The 17,375-nt window shown below is 41.7% G+C and overlaps 1 protein-coding gene across 14 annotated transcripts in view; it reads right to left on the bottom strand.

Annotated features, from left to right (window-relative positions):
* The window catches only part of STAU1 (staufen double-stranded RNA binding protein 1), a 49,395-nt gene that overhangs the window by 8,019 nt on the left and 24,001 nt on the right, over window positions 1-17,375 (bottom strand). For 2 of the 14 annotated variants that reach the window (XM_037915525.2, XM_043527442.1), the window contains 7 exons: window positions 16,650-16,806; window positions 8,916-9,054; window positions 7,992-8,157; window positions 4,360-4,458; window positions 2,671-2,883; window positions 1,788-1,931; window positions 675-821 (listed from right to left, as the gene is read on the bottom strand). In XM_037915525.2, coding sequence (XP_037771453.1) covers window positions 675-821; window positions 1,788-1,931; window positions 2,671-2,883; window positions 4,360-4,458; window positions 7,992-8,157; window positions 8,916-9,054; window positions 16,650-16,806 — 1,065 coding nt within the window. Of the gene's footprint in view, window positions 1-674; window positions 822-1,787; window positions 1,932-2,670; window positions 2,902-4,359; window positions 4,459-7,991; window positions 8,158-8,915; window positions 9,055-16,592; window positions 16,807-17,375 lie in introns of all 14 variants that reach the window. The other 12 variants (XM_037915524.2, XM_043527441.1, XM_037915520.2 and 9 more) reach the window with 7 other exon arrangements.

Below are 17,375 nucleotides of genomic sequence, written 5' to 3' on the forward strand. Positions count from 1 at the left end.
CCTGTTCTAGACTGTTCTCAGTGGTACCAGATGACAGAACAAGGAGTAATGGTCTCAAGTTGCAGGGGGGAGGTTTAGGTTGGATATTAGGAAATAAAAACCTTTTCACTAGGAGGGTGGTGAAGCACTGGAATGGGTTACCTCAGGAGGTGGTGGAGTCTCCTTCCTTAGAGGTTTTTAAGGTCAGGCTTGACAAAGCCCTGGCTGGGATGATTTAGTTGGTGATTGGCCCTGCTTTGAGCAGGGGGTTGGACTAGATGACCTCCTGAGGTCCCTTCCAACCCTGATATTCTATGATTGAAGCTCTGACCCAATCCGTGAAGAGATGGTCCTCCAGCAACATTATGTCAAGAGCAGATATAGTACTGTCAAGACCCAGGAGGATCTGTATTATATGTGCCCCATCACTACTCTGCACCCAGTGGCTAGTGCACAGGGCCATGATTATACTCTTGTTCAGAAACTCACTGGGGCCTTGATACCAACAGGTAGTACTAACTGGCACTCCCTTTCACTCAATGCATTGTAGCTGGATTACTGATGCCTCTTGTCAAATGTGCTGTGGTGGGAAGTATGAACTTGATATATACTCTTGCCCCCTGCACCTCTGCCAGTCATCATTTCACTCAACATTTGCTGAAATGCCAAGTGGTAGTAATTTAAAAACGTGTTACCTTCTCTTCTGTCTTTAGTGCTGGCTTTGGGGGTTGAGGTTGGGGGACTTTGAAACCTAAAAGCTCCAGCATGTTTTCAGCTGCATTGCGTTTAGCCACTTTCTTGTTCGTACCCATTCCTTCAGCTGTGTGCATGCCAACTTTCACCTGGAAGAAACAGGGACAAAGAAAAAGCAAATAAATCCTTATAAAAGTAAAACCAGTGTATGCTCATTAGTGGCCCATTTGTCTCAAATATGGTCTGAGTGATCAGAGAATCAGCTGAATTGATTTATTGTCCTAACCAAGTTTGTCTTTTGATATAATTGATCGTTCTCGTTCCCCCAGCACAAAGCCGCATACAAGTACAATAATCAGCTGTATTTCATGATCTCACTTTGGCATTGGCTTAAATGCTCTGTCAAGCCAGAAAATTTATATTCAAAAAGTTACCAAGTTAAAGTAATTGGCTCAGAATTATGCAGCTTTCTTGGTGCAATGGAAGTGCAGTAAGAATTCACATCCTTTTACATAGTGATAGTTTTCTGCCTTGCTCAGCATAAAAGACAGAGGGCTGGAAAGCATTTAAGCACTTTAACTACCGAGGGATGGTAGTTAATCAGCCACAAATCAGTAGAATACCTACTGTCACAAATGCTACCAAATTACTGGAATTTGCAATGCAGAGTGAGATTTTGGACCACAGCACTTCTAATGGGAGAAGGAAACTAGTGAAAAAAGCCAAGGGATTCTCAGAGCTACATTTCAATGAAGCCCACATTTTAGATGTATGAAGCACCTACTATCATATTCGGCAGCACTTTGCAATTCATGTTAGTTTTATTTTTGCTAAAAAAAAAAAGAAAATTAGAGCATGATGTAGGTATGAGATAGTCTTCCAGCAACCTATCCAGCTTTTTAACAGGACTCAAGATAGGAGAGATTTGCTGTCTTGAGTCCTTATCCTGCTCCAATGGAGTCAGAGGAAATATTTCCTAATGAGGTCAGCGGAATGAAGGGTGCAATTCTGCTAGCTACATTTATCATTGTTGTAAAGTCTGGTAACCCTAAGCTAAAAAATAAAAATAAAAAATCAAAGCCAGGCAACCAGAGATCTGAAATCAATATACAAACCTGCATAACAAACTCCCTGCGCCTTGGAAGACCACGTTCTGTGATGAGCATGTACTCTGGCTCCTTCTCTTTTTTGGCCTGCTGTATCTGAGCAAGTCTGCTAATGGGATTCATTCCTTGGCCATATTCTGGGCTTGTTTGCAGCTAAGGTGGAAATAACGTTGAAGAAATAAGCTGACACTTGTGAATATTTGAGTACAGTAATCCTAAATGTAGTGTGCCAATTCATTCATTCAACTCTGGGCTTTAGATTCTCTAAAAAACACCAAAACCTGCTTTATGAAACACTACAAAAAGCAATACCAATAGCCAAACGGAAGTAGCCAACTTAGTTCTTCGATAACCTGCCACCAGCAAGCGTCACAAGTTCAGCTTATTTTGAATGTTAGGAGACTAGTGCTGAAAGTAGTGTCTCTGAGGGAAGTGGCACCACTAAAACTAATCGACAAACTGCAATGCCCTTAGAAGCTTGAAAATAAGATAAAACTAGTAGTTTATAGGGTAAACATTCTTCTATGTCAGGTTTCAGAGTAGCAGCCATGTTAGTCTGTATCCGCAAAAAGAACAGGAGTACTTGTGGCACCTTAGAAACTAACAAATTTATTTGAGCATAAGCTTTCGTGAGCTACAGCTCACTTCATCGGATGAAACTTCTATGTGTTTTCTCATTGTTCGCAAAGCTAACGTAATTCCTCTTTAGTGCACCGAGGCCAGAGCTCCATTAACAGTGGATGCAGGTTAACTAACATCTCAGTTGCTGCTTGCGACTGCGGGTTTAGGTGCAGCATTTGAAAAGGTGATTTATAATCAGCTTGGGAATGTCCCTCACCCTATGACATTTTACAGCAGTTAAATTTGAGTCCACCATAAAGTATTTTTTTACCTTCACTATTGATTTTGTTTTCTTTTTGATTCGTGGCTTCATTTTCTCAACCATAGGGAGGGGTGGCAGTTTTTTCAGTTCCTCTAGGACCGCTATTGCAGCATTTTTCTTTGAGATCTTCTTGCTCTTTCCTTCACCTTCACCCATAAATTCTCCAACGAACACCTTGGTTACAAAGCTCTTCATATGCGGAGGACCACTTTCCTTTGTCACCTGTTTCAGAGGGAAAAACTGAGTGAAAGCGTGATAAACACTTATTAAAAATGGTAGGGCACACTGGTTATAACAAACTTCACTCACAAAAACTGTCAAATGCGGAACACTCACATGGAACAGCATTCCTGAAACAATCCAGGTAGTGGCTGTTTAAATGCATCATCACTAAGTATAATGGATATCACCCACCCATCCATAATTTGCTAAGATATTTATATCTGGAAAGGTTTATGTACAGCAAGCTGTAAGTAGACTTTACATGCTACAGACATCATTCACATATTTAATTTACTGTTTTTACCTTTCAACAGGAAATACGAGTGTTCCTCTTTTTTTGGTGTATATTTCCACGCAACTAACATCACCCCTTTCAATGGTTCATATTACAATAATTTGATCAGTAAAAAGTAATTCTTTAGGGTCTAGAGTCTACTGTGATTTTAGTTCAAAGAAACAGAGCATATTGCAGAAATGTGAGGTACTGTTGCCTACAACTTACTAGGTCTTTGAACAGACATTCTCTATTTCCACTCACACTTTAAAGACACCAAAGGCCCATATATTAATTGACAGTAAAAAGAGCTCAAATATAAATAAAAATTTAAACTCAAGTGTATGACAACCAGAGGATTGAAAATGTAACAGATCTGTCATTAATCTAGTGTTTCACAAAACAGATTAAAAAGCAATTCAGTGATATGCAATTGTATTTTATCTCATAAGAACTCAGGTGTTTGTGTGAAGAATCACTCTGTCTTCTGCACATCACAGCAATACGATAAATTAAAGTGTTAGTGCAACAAGATGTTCCTCTGGCAGGTATTCATTTAATATAACAAATAGTTGAAGGAGAGATGGACAAGGAGGGAACCAAGAGTGAGAAGTGGCAGCACAATTTATGCGTATGAGGCCAAAGATTCTGCAGTTCTTGAAGCCAGGAGAGCAATTTTAAAGTAACAGTAAACCCATGATGATTCTTGAGGATTAGGGTAATATGGAATGGGAACCTGTTTGTGGGATTCCCCACCTTGTTTATCCCTCACATCCGTGCACAAATAAGCAAAGGCTTCTGTAACTTGCCTTTACAGGGACACTTTAAACTCTTTCCCTTCTTAACTCTGCTTTTATTGTCCTAACTATAGATGTGATTAAAAAAAGTTTTGTGCAAGATCCTTTCAGGATTCATTTTCAAAAAGCACCATACAGGGCCTATCCCGCAACAGAACTACTCACATGTGAAGTAATTACAATTGGGTGCCAATTCCGGGGTGGCAGAATTTGTTTTTTAAATTATATAGACCTGGAATGATCAGCTTGAAACTCATTAAGATAAAAGCATATTCAGAACTAACATGAAGCTTTAAAGGTCTGTTGTATTTGTCTAAAACAGAGCCACTTCACGTAATTTTAGCTTACTATCCTAAATTAATATTCTAACAAAGAATAACTCTAGAGCTTGTAAAATAAACATACCTCAAAATTCACAGGCAAGTTCCTTTTAAGTGCAATCTCAAACACTTGGCTTATTTCAGATTTATTGAGATTTTCATCATCTGGTTCTTTTCCATTAACCTAAAAGAAGCATAATTATTTAAATAAAGATCCCACCAATTGACTTGTTAGCAAACCAGTTTATAGAACCCATAAATCTTTAAGTTGTCTAACCTTTACTGTCACTTTTCATGAGAATGTGCAATACACCAGACATAGTATAGACACTTAGGTTTTATGTAAAAGCCTGATAAGATTCACAAGTGCCCACTGAAGGAAGGAAAAAAATACACCACAAAAGCCAATAAGCTTCAAAACTATTTTTGTAAGTGTTGAGACAAACTCAAGTGTTAAAAAGAAAAGGAGTACTTGTGGCACCTTAGAGACTAACCAGTTTATTTGAGCATGAGCTTTCGTGAGCTACAGCTCACTTCATCGGATGCATAGCATATCGTGGAAACTGCAGAAGACATTATATACACACAAACCTGGATTTGTGCTGGAAATGGCCCTACTTGATGATCACTTTAGATAAGCTGTTACCAGCAGGAGAGTGGGGTGGGAGGAAGTTTTGTTTCATGGTCTCTGTGTGTATATAATGTCTTCTGCAGTTTCCACGATATGCTATGCATCCGATGAAGTGAGCTGTAGCTCACGAAAGCTCATGCTCAAATAAACTGGTTAGTCTCTAAGGTGCCATAAGTACTCCTTTTCTTTTTACGAATACAGACTAACACGGCTGTTACTCTGAAACCTGTCAAGTGTTAAATTAACCGGTTTCCAAATTGAAGTACACTTGTGAAACACTGTAGTCTCATAAGCTGATTTAACATTTGTAAGACTGTATCAGATGAGAAAAAAGCAGGAGAAATTTGAATTCCAAGTGTGGGACTCTCATGAGTGATGGTTAATTAGTTTCTGGGGTAGTCACGTGTTCTCCACATGCTTCTGTTTAATCGTTTGCTCTGCAGACATTTCTAACTGCAGAAACATAAGCAATTACAATGCATCACTCGCAAAATGCCTAAAAATTAAATGACTGAGTCTAAGGGTACCTCTACAGTACGAAATTTCGAAATTATTCTATTCGAATTTTCGGAAGCTATTTTATACATTCAGTCTTCTGTGTCCCCACTAAAGCGCGTGAATTTGGCGGATTGCATTCACAGTACCAAGGCTAGCATCGAATGTCGGAGCGGTGCACTGTGGGCAGCTATCCCACAGTTCCCACCACCCATTGGAATTCTGGGTTAAGCTCCAGTGCATGATGGGGCAAAAACATTCTCGTGGGTGTTTCTGGGTGTGTGTTGTCAGAAAGCTACGGCAGACAATTGTTTCGCGCCTTTTTGGTGTGCAGACACCATACTGCTTTCAGCAGATGGTGCACCACTGCTCTCCTGCAACTATGAATCCACCTTTCATTTCCTCTTATCTTCCTATGTAATTTCTACTATCTACTCTTTCTCATCGAATGCTTCCGCTGCCAACTCCGATTGGCTAGTGTGAACCGAGCAGCAGAGCTTCCACCGCCAACTCTGCTCTCCCGCTATTGCCACGCTTCCGAGCTTCTCCATGTTGTCTGTCCTGGGCTCCCACCTCCGTGAAAGCCACGGAAGACAACCATTTTCAGCCTTTGTTCGGCTACCGTGAACCAAACAGCACAGCTTCTGCTGCCACTTTGCTCTCCTACGTTTCATGCCCTTTTTCCAGGATTACCCCTGCAGGCGCCATAGCCATGGAGCCTGCTCAGAGCTCCACTGCAGTTTTGACCACTGTAATACGCATTATCCAGCAGCACGTGCAGTACCTGCAAAACCGGGCGAGGAAACGACAGCACGATTACTATACTGATGAGCCTTCAAAGTCCAAACTACATACAGGCATGTGGGTATGTACTCTTTATGTTCGCAAAAATCTGGTCCACACAATAGCACAACTGGTATAGAATTGAGGAACATGCTGTAGCATATGACAGCTGTTCAGGCAGTATCAGTACTCGTGCTAGAACGTTCATCTCTTGGAGTGCACCCCAGGAGAAGATGTAGTTAAGACATTTGGCCTTCCAGATCAAAAAGCAGTAGTCAAAAGGTTTTTACATCAAGTTCTAACACTTTTCTGATTTCAGATTCACTCATTTTGAGTCTACCATGGTGTGACAAAACCGAAAGGAAAGGACATAGAATGACCATTTCAGGTCTTAACCCATACCCCTACAATAGTGAATGCGGTCAACTTCAAACTCCCTAAATGTAATTAGTTCATCAGTGCCACCTCTACTGATGCTATTTCAGTGACTTCCCCTTTTAGTTTCAAAATATTAATTAGCATAATAGTTTTAACCTCTAGTTCCAGATGCATTGAAGCATTCCCTGCTCATAATTTTGAAACTTTACAAACTTTTCCTTGTTAAGATGACCAGATTTTTCTTTATTGGACTAACTTTTCTCCTTTTTTAAACTGCCAAGGGAGGACAAGCCAAGAAATACCCCATAACTTATTTCATTAGTAGCTATGTTATAGTTTGTAGTCTAGATGTGTTCAAATGATTAAATACGTATGAAGAATGTAAAGAACAGTTGACACTTCATGAATATAGTGAAAAACAAAATTCATGAAAAATGTACAGAAACAGTTCCACCTTAGTGTTTGCGATCTATTAAGGCAGAAATTTGCAGGTAAATTGGTTTGATTTTTAGTACTAGACCTAGAGAAATACCAGTGTGTTGTCATCTCTGGCCTTGCATACTGCAAGCTAATTCATTCTGGCCCCTAGCTTCTTGCTTCCAGTCCATACAGAAAACACAGCTAAAATCTCTCTTATCTCTAGTCATGTCACTCAGTTCAAACCACTCTGAATTCTCCACCATCCAAATTGACTTAATGCATTTCTTCCTCACCTTTGAGGCCCTACACATATCTGTTCTTTTTTAAAATATATATTAAGCATGCACTGTTGCTCTGGGTACTTAATACACAAGTTTAAGCATAAACATTTAAGACAGACGCACAAAATTTCCCAAGACATACCTAGAAACGCACCCCCTGGAACACACCCGCACCTCTTCATGCATCTTCCATACAATTCCTTAATCTTCCAACAGCCTCTCATTCTTCTAAACCTTTTCAAACTTCTACAGTGTTTATCCACACTCCTGGCAAAATTCCTACATCATGTCAAACTCATGCTGACACTATGTACTAGAGGTGTCTGAACTAAGCTGCAAGTTGCTTGTGAGAGAGATCTCTCGCCATAGGTTTGTACAGCACCAAGTACACCATCGTAAGTTAAATATTAACAGTTTATCTGTTCCTGCGGCCTATCACCCATCAGGGATCAGTCTACTGGTGACAATGCTACAGGAATTATGACAGCACAAAGCAATCACTTCACTCCATAACACCAATATGACCTCACACAGGGAAACCCTGATTGTGTAGATGTAGTTCTATTTGTCCTATAAGTGGTTCCATTAGATACTACAAGTGTTAAGCTGTTAAAATTAAGTCTTCCAAGAAGTGCAGTTTCTTTTTAAACTAGCAAAGAATATTTAAAACTGCATTTCCACTTTTAAGGTACCTCAATTCACTTCAGACATTTTCAGGTTAATTCCTACCTCCGGTTTCTCAGGCAGGGGCTCATTTTGCAGAATTTTCAGTGCTTTAGCAGCTGCATCATGCTTAGCAGCCTGTCTTGTTCTTCCTTTCCCATGAAACTGCTGTCCTCCAATAGAGAGCTCAACTTGATAAAGTAAGGGTCCAACAGGAAATGGGTAAAAGTACCTAAAATTAGAAAGGCAAGTTTGCCTGATTGAAAATTGCTGGTAAGCTACAAAGTCAACATTTAGGGTTAAACATTATCTATTAATGAGTCTCTCAGCAACTGAAGCTCAACAATAAACTCCTATAGTAGAGAGCCAATTTCAATACATTGACCAATTTGAATGACTAATGTAGGACTTTTTAAATACTTACAATATCTACACTGTAAGTTAAACACATTTCTAATACTTTTGAAGCACAGAGAATGATAGCATAGTAAATTAAGTTTTTATACACTTGACAAATGACTAAGCAAGGAACAATGGATTTTTATACTCAGGTATTTCAGACCAAAGTCAATACTTAAAGGCATACAGCCAACTTCAGAATAAAACATGTCTAAAAATGTTTTTCCTATTTTTCCTCACACCTAAGATTATAACTTAGAGGAAATTTTTTCAGTTTATTTAGTGAAACAACAATGAATATGTCCTGAACTGCACAATTTCACTGTTTAGTTCCTGTCCCTGCTTTGGATTTTTTCCACACAGTAAAGAGAAAAATTTAAAGAACATATGATTGTAAAAAACAAACTTGCAGAGGTACTTGGGGCAGGAGTGGTTCCTGAAGAATATACTGGCTAAAGCTGAGTGTCCCTTTAAGGCATGTTTTATTTTTAGAGATTATTTTAAAAGTAGCAGCAGCAATGCATGCATATTAAAGAAAGGAACTCAAAGAGTATGGGACTGATTACAAAACTGAAAAACTGTAGTACATACCGTGGAGGATAAGCACCACCTCTCATATTATAGTTGTAGGTAGATCTCATCCCTGTGTAAGGGTCAATAGGTTTGTACATAGGTTTCTTTCCCAGCTTCATGCAAAGAGCATTTAGCTCCACTGTGGGGGTTACACTATCTAGATAAATAGAAATATAGAATATAGCTGTCTAATTGTCAAGGCAGAGTAAAATCAGGTAAAAATCTCAAACCAGGACAGATTGGGACTAGATTCTTGGTGCACACATCACAATAATCTGTAGTGAATTTGTGAATATGAGTATGAGTGAAAGCATGTACAAAAAGTTTACCACATACATAAAATGGATCCCAGAGCAATCTAGTACTGCTATTGGATTGGCAAGTCTTGTTGCAATCAATTGAGCTTTCTAGGTTCTGATACATTTTTAGGATACTTCCTTTATACAATACTACCAAATGTTATGGGAAACCACACAAAAACTGTAGGTTTCTTTCCCAAGAGGTACCTTCTTTTATATTAACAAACAGCTGTATAATTTTACCTTTGGCATTTAACTGGAAAAAAATATTTGGAAATTATGAACAATAAGCTAAAGAGGGCCTTTACAGTGTTCCATTTCCAAACAATGCAGTTGGTTTATTTGGAAGGGACATACAATGGCATTAAGAGGCACAGCTGTTTGCCTCCAGGTGGGTCTGGCCAGGTTGACGATTTGCTACACTAGCTTGTAATTTTATTGCCATTTAAGAAATTAATGGCTCTCTAATTTTGGACCCAATGAAACAAAGCATCTGGGCCAAAACTAGAAGACAAAGATAGTTACCTTATACTAACAGGACGTTCTACCAGATGTGTGGTCTTTATCTCTATTTCACTGTGCGAAAGTGTGCACTCCATGTGTCCGGAGCCAGAGAATTCTGACAGCAGAATCCCTTCGTCCGCACATGCGCCCTGGTTCACCTTATGCCTCCAACCAAGGAGATAAAAGGTCAAGACTGTTATCCCCTCTCCATTGCGAACGAAAAGATGATCCAAAGCAGAGGAGGGAGGACGGTAATAAAATACAGACAGGGACCACACATCAAAGAACCTCCAATTACTACAAGGTAACTTTCTCTTCAAGTGCTGGTCCCTACATGTATTCCACTGTGGGTGATTCACATGCAGTACTCAAGAGGACTGTTAAAAATGCAGATGGCAGAGCCAAACAAAGGAGTACTATTCCGAAGGATGCATCAGAGGAGTCCTGGACCAAAGCACAAAGTCTCACAAATGCGTGGCTAGAACTCCACGTATATGCTTTGCAGGTATCAAGCAGAGGTACTTCCTGAAGTGATGCCACAGATGTCACTTGCATTCTTGTGCAATGAGCCCTTACCACATGGAGGGAGGGAGAGAGAAATCAGGATAGCTGACAGAGCAAAATACAACCCAAGATCCATTGAGAGATTCTTTAACAGGCTTTAGCCTGACCCTGAACTCTTTCCACTATGGTGACAAATAGTCTGGGAGACTGATTGTTTTTGTCCTTTGCAGGCCAAGGCACACCAAATGCAAAGGGAATGGAGCCTCCTTTCTTCTAAGGATGCGTGAAGTTTTGGAAAGAATACAAGTAAATGAATTGACTGGTTCAGGGGAAACTCTGAAGCTACTCTGGGGATTAATTTAGGACATAAAGATAATGAAACTTTGTCCCTACGAAACATAGCATAAGGAGCTCCACCATCAGGGCTCCAAATTCACCAACCCTCTTGGGTGAAGTGATGGCTACCAGGAATGCAACCTTCATGGATAGGAGAGACATGGAAACAAGAAACTAATGGTTTGAGTAACGAAAGAACAAGATTTAAATCTGATTAAGCAAAATATTCTCTCTCTCTCCCGTGCCTTCAAATCTGCTCCCTCAGTGGTTCCCAAACTTGTTCACAAAATGTTACAAGGGTTCTCAGGAAGAGAGAGAGAGAGAGAGAGATTGATTGATTCTAACTATGCCTTTCCAGAGTTTGCTAGTCAGTGGATGCATCATGATCGAGTAACACTGTGAAGGTGGATGGTATGCACTGACTGCTGCCAACTGGACCCATAAGGAGCTAACAGACAAATCTGGTGTCTTTAAGGAAAGAATATAGTCAAAGATAAGAGGAACAGCCACTGCTTCTGAGGGTACACATAGTCAATGTGCCCAGACAGAAAAACACCTCCACTTGACTAGATGACATTTTCTAGTGAACTCCTTTCTACTATTAGAAAAGAAGCTCTGTACTTCTCCAGAACATGATCATTCTACGGATGATGCCCATCCAAAAACCACACCCTGAGGTGAAGTGGACAGGGGTTGGGATGCTTGGTCAGGAGATTGGAAAATATCGTAATATTAGTGCCCAAGATGACATGCACAGAGGTTCGTAAACCAAAACCATTTCGGCCAGTTGTGGGCAAAGAGGATGACTAATGCCCTGTCCTACCAAATCTCCTGTAAGACCGGAAGTAGAAGTGGTAGTGGAGGGAAGGCATAGTTCAGATGGTCTGACCATGGAAGAAGTAGAGTGTCACCCTGTGAGTGGCAACCTAGGCTTCTGGAGCAGTATATTTCGTAATTCCTGTTCATTTGGTAGGCAGACAGGTCCCTAGTGGGGGGTCCCGTAGAGAGCAAAGATATGGTTCACCACACAGTTGTGTGGCACCAACTTGTGGCTAACAGCAAAATGTCTGCTGAAACAGTCCTCTAGCATGTTCTGATTTCCCAGAGGGTAGACTGCCCACAGGGTGATCTGACTGCTGATGCACCAGTTGTACAAACTAACCAGTTCTGCATGCAGGTGGACAGATTTTGCTCCCCACATTTGTTGATGCAAGACAGTCATGATGTTGTCCTACACTGAGGACATGGTGACCTTGAATGAATGGGAGAAAGGCTTCACAAGTCTTTCAAACTGCTCACAATTCCAGAACTTTGATGTGCAACCTGGACACTCGAGATGTCCAGGTGCTCTGCACTGTACAGTTGTCCACGTGAGCTCCTCAAACCCAACAGGGAGACATTTGTAATGATCGCCCTTGTTTGGAGGGGCGGCAAGAAAGGAAATACCCAAACATACCTGAAGGGATTCTTCCACCATTACAGGGATGATATTATTTTGGTAGGAACAGTCACTATGGCACTGAGCTTGGTGGTTTGATGAGTACATTGTTTGAAGCCAAGCCTGAAACCTGTCCATCTGCAGGTAAGCCCTTGCCATGATCCAATTTAAGGATGCACCAATAAAGTCTAAAGTTTACGCTAAGCCCCAATGAGGAGAGGAGTTGCAGCATTTCCAAAGTCGATGCACAGGCTTTTTGGTATATAGGCTGTGTGTCTGATATAGGTTGCCACTACAGAGAATACCTTGATGAAGGCCCTGGGGGCGGAAGCAATGCCAAAAGGGAAAACTTCATAATGAAAGTGGTCGAAGCCCACCGTAAATCTGAGAAAACATTTGAGCAGGGTAGATGTCTATGTGAAAGTAGGCATCCTTCATATCAAGAGCTGAAAGCCATATTCTCTGTTCCAGGGATGGGATTATAGATGACAACGTGACCATGGATTCTTGAATCTGCAAATAAAACTGTTGAGATGGCAAAGATCCAGAATGGGTCTCCAATCACTCTTCTTTTTGGGTACTAGGAAATACGTCCAGTAAAAATATGGTACTGAAGAGGAACCTGCTCTATCACTCTTCACTCTAAGATGGATTCTACTGCTTGTTTGAGAATCTTCTCATGACGAGGCTTCTGAAAAGAGGTAGGGAAATGGGGTGCACAGGGTAGACACAAACTATCATACAGCCAGAATGGATGACGTTCAGCACTCAGTTTGTTATTGCACTCCAGCTGTGGAAAAAGAGAGAACCCCCAAAGAGTACATGGAGATTGGCAGGTGTTGGATTTAATGGTCTGCAGCTCTTGAGCGGCCATCGAAAACACTCAAAGGGCTAGAATTGGGAGGAAGAACCTGCTGAGGAAGGTGTGGGGAAGTAGGGCTTTTGAACCCACTGCCTCTTATGGAATGGCTCATAAGATCACTGGTGGCAGAACTGTTGAGCCATCAGTCTAGACTTGTATAACTGCCTATGAAATTTCCATTTTGGGACAGGAGTATATATTCCCAGGGAGCAGAGGGTGGCCCTGGAATCCTTCTCATCCATCTTCTGGTTAAGTTCATGAGTTTCACCATAGGGCAGTTCCTCAACGGTGTTCTAAACCTCCCTGGGGAAACCCCGACACATGAAGCTATGATTCCCTGTATATTACAATGGCAGTAGCCATTGCTCTTGAAGATTTATCAGCTGCATCTATCGCTGATTGAAGAGCAGGATGGAGACAGAGCCACAGCCTCATCTGGGGACAAAGATACAATCTTATTGATTCCGGCAGAACTGCTGGATCAGGCATGTACTATTCCTCTTCAATTGGATCAGGAGGCAACTCCGGTTGCCCCCTCAGAGGGGAGGGATGAGACCACTCCTTAGCAGAAGGAACCAACTCTGCAGGATGGTACAAGTCCAAACCCGCCACTACGGCCAACAGGACAGATTGAATGGGGGTTGCGGAGGTCCCCATGGCATAGACTAACAATGGCTCAAAGGCAGATGATGAGGTGCAGGCTGATCCCAAGCTGGTCTAGGCCTTGGGTCTGGGAAGACGCCTTGGAGGATGAAATAGCACTTCATCATGCAGTTCAGAATCTCCCGAGAAAGAGAAAGCCAATTCCAGATCCACTGGCAGTATCTATAGTGCTGCTGGAGGGAAGTCATAACCCGAAGATGGAATGGGAGACAGACTCCTCCCAAAAATTGGCTCTTGAATGGAATTAGGATCTTTCTTGAGAAAGAGGAACTTGACAGAGTAGGAGACATCAGATCTGGGAGAGCAAAGTCCTCAGGAGGAGCGCAGGACTTGGCTTTTCCTGGAGTGAGGGGTCCTGTCCACCCAAACCAACAGAGCTGTAAAAGGGACAGTTTGTGCTATGGCCATGGAAGACAAACTCAGTACCACGGCTAGCCAAGGGTCTCAGTGATTGCTCTTCATCAGTGCCAGCAGACCCCAGGTTTGTGCTGGGCGATACTGGAGGCACCATTGCTGCCGAACCGCAATCTGGTGCCAATGGAGCCTTGGACTGCCCTGAGACTTAGGATGTACTAACTTCTCTTAGGCTGATCTTAGATACTTTCTCGGTTTAGGCAGATTCCTACTTTGCCTCCAAATCCACTTAGAAGGATTTGGTTTCATGCTTTTGAGAACGCTCCCTGCTCTCCCAATCAGACCCTGATGAGGGATCTGTAGGGGTAGACTCCCTCACTCCTGAGGTAGACCTTGTGGCAGGAGGCACGTTCTCTGCTCAACCGGGAATATGTCTGGTGGGTTTGCTGGCCTGGGTCAAAATTGCGGTCTTTGGGCCCTCTCCATGAGGTGCTTCTTAAGACAAAATTGACGCTCTTCCCGGGTACAACTGGGAAATGAATGGCAGATACTACACCTTGCTGCAATGAGGGTTCCCACAAGGCAGTACAAGCAGCGTTGGTGGTCATCGCTGACCAAGATGTAGCGTGGGCAGGAAGCACAAATTTTGAAGCTGGAGTCCTGCACATAGTCCAGTACCCAAAACAGGGTATGGGAGGGCTCCCCATGTCAGGGAGGCTAACACTAAAACTATCAGATAAAACTTTAAACTCTATAAACTTTTAAAATGATTTACAGATACATATTCACAGATTAAGAATAAACCAAAGCTTTGGACACTGACCTGGACCATACAAGGTTAGAAGGAACTGCAGAGGCAGAGAGTCCACTGCACCCTTTATCTCTTCAGTCAAAGGCATGGGATAGGCAAGGAAGCACGTGTAGATTACTTGACATTGTTTTCAAAATTCTCTGGTCCCGGGCACATGTGTAGCCACAGTGAAATACACAGAGGGACAAACACTCTAAGAAGAATATTTATGATGTAGCAATAATGTGTTGGTTATATGAGCAGTTGCCCTATTTGCTTAGGCAGTGGCAAATACAAGGAAAGAGCTGTGTGAAATTCATCTTCTTTATGGGCTAAATGGCTCAACTTATTCATGATTTTTTATCATTTCATTATAGTTTGTAGAGCCCTGCGCAGATACAAAATTTATATCCACGGATGTGGATATCTGCAGAGCTCCAGTGCTGTACCAGGAATGGCAACGGCAACAACAGCAGCATGTTGGGCCACCACTCGCAGGAGCCAGCACCCCGCCTGGGCAGCTCGTCCAGAGTGGCTGTACCGCCTCAAGCCCTGCCCACTGGGGCAGCCAGCAGGCTCATTGGCAACTGTCCCTGGTCATGCTGGTGTGCACAGGTGCCTCGCATGCTCCCAGGCAGGAGTCCCTTCCATGTAGCAGTGCGTGTCTCCAGCATGACCAGGGACAGCTGCTGGTGAGCCTGGTGCCTGCCCCAGTGGGCAGGGCTGGGGGCGGAAGAGCCATACCAGAGGAGCTGCCCGGGCTGGGCGCTGGCTCCTGCGAGCGACGGTCCAACATGCTGCTGCCGCTGTGGTTCCTGATACAGCACTGCAGCTCCGCTGATATCCGCTTTATATCCACAGATATAAATTTTGTATCCACGCAGGGCTCTAATTGTTTTATAGAGTGTCTTAAAAGTGTGATTTAGGAGAAGGGTTGAATGTTTTTTATCTTTTGTATTGTGGTTTTAAAATCTGTACTAATTTTGTTGATGTTGGTTAATTACCAAGATGTTATACTAATGTACTGTGGGGGGACGGATAGCTCAGTGGTTTGAGCATTGGCCTGCTAAACCCAGGGTTGTGAGTTCAATCCTTGAGGGGGCCATTTAGGGATGGGGCAAAAATTGGGGATTGGTCCTGCTTGGAGCAGGGGGTTGGACTGGATGACCTCTGAGGTCCCTTCCAACCCTGATATTCTATGATCTGACTGGAAAGTCTTGGATACAGAATATACAGAAAATAAAGCTAAGTCAAGAGCATGCAGTAAAAGAAAGATAAGATTATTCAGATTTCACTTTACCAATTGCAAAAAGTTCTTACTACAGAAGCTGAGTGAAATCAGAACATTTTTATTTTCAACACACAGGTCCCTCTTAAATGCTGACTTAGCAATTAGAAACCTTTTAACTGAAATGCCAACTACAATAATTTTACATCCAGTACTACAAATTTTATGCATGTATTTTGATTATATTTGGAAGTTCTCATAAAATCCTTCAAAATGTACCCGATAGAAAATGTCAGTAGAAACCAAAGTAAAACACTTTCTGAAGCGGCAAAAATCAGGTTTCCAGAATTGCCCAAGCAAAAAGTCTTATTATCTACCCTCACCATAATTCAATTACAGTAAAAAAAATTCTATCCATGGGCAAGTCAATCTTTACAAGGATACTCTAACTGAAGTGTTAGATGGCAAAATACAAACAGTAAAATTGAAACTGAAGTTTCTTTAAAAACTTACTACAATGCATATCTAGGTGTAGGGAACAAATTACACTTCAAAATATTCTTTGGTGGTCAGAGGCATTTGAACAATTCCACATTGCAGACAGGTGACCTTTAGATTAAGATGAAGATCTCATGTATTTTGACAGTTGCCACTGACTGTACAGAATGTCACTTCAAGATCACCAAGTAAGCACAATCTTAAGCAACTTATACATACCAAGTTCAGATGTGGGTATCCTATACACATTTTTAAAGAGCCTGTCCTGGAAAATACCTGGATTCTTTCCTTCACTACGAGACGGGCGAGCTGTAGGTTTAGGAAATTTTGTCCCTTCCAAAGCTTTGGCAGCTGCCGCATGTTGAGCTTTTTTAATACTAGTTCCTTCAGCTTCCCAGTGCTGGTCCCCAAGAGTCAGCTGCACTGTAAACACCTACAAACAAGAAGTGCAAGTTCTTTATTATAACTGACACCACCATTTCGCATTGTTTGTTAGGACCTCTTATGTGTTTAATATGCCTTCTGCTACAATCAGAAAGGTTATTTACTACTAAGTACAACTTAAATAAAGCCTTCTCAACATGGTAGCTGAAGTTACGCTTTTGGTTTCCTGGGCTACTGAATGCAGGGATTAACAAAAACTGTTATAACAGTACTAACCACTCAGCTCCCCACTGCAAGACATCTGGGGAGTCTGAACTGAAGGATGTGCACAGATGTAGGTAGATAGGTAATGGCTACACAAAGGGCTGTTACTGTGAGAAATTTATTGTATGATTTTAAAGTTTATAATGCCAATATGATTCTCCTAAATCTTCTCAAAATGCAGACTGCTTATGTAGAATTACATTTTATATTGCATAAGTCAGGGGTTCCCAAAGTGCGCTACGTGTACCCTGAGGGTACACGAGACATCTCTGGGGGAACGCAGGAAAAATTGTGTAATGGTGGATTTTATTTATTGCATGTTCATAATAGGCTACTCAAACGAAACTTTAAAAC

Source organism: Chelonia mydas, chromosome 13 (assembly GCF_015237465.2).
Source record: "Chelonia mydas isolate rCheMyd1 chromosome 13, rCheMyd1.pri.v2, whole genome shotgun sequence".
Taxonomy (NCBI): domain Eukaryota; kingdom Metazoa; phylum Chordata; order Testudines; family Cheloniidae; genus Chelonia; species Chelonia mydas.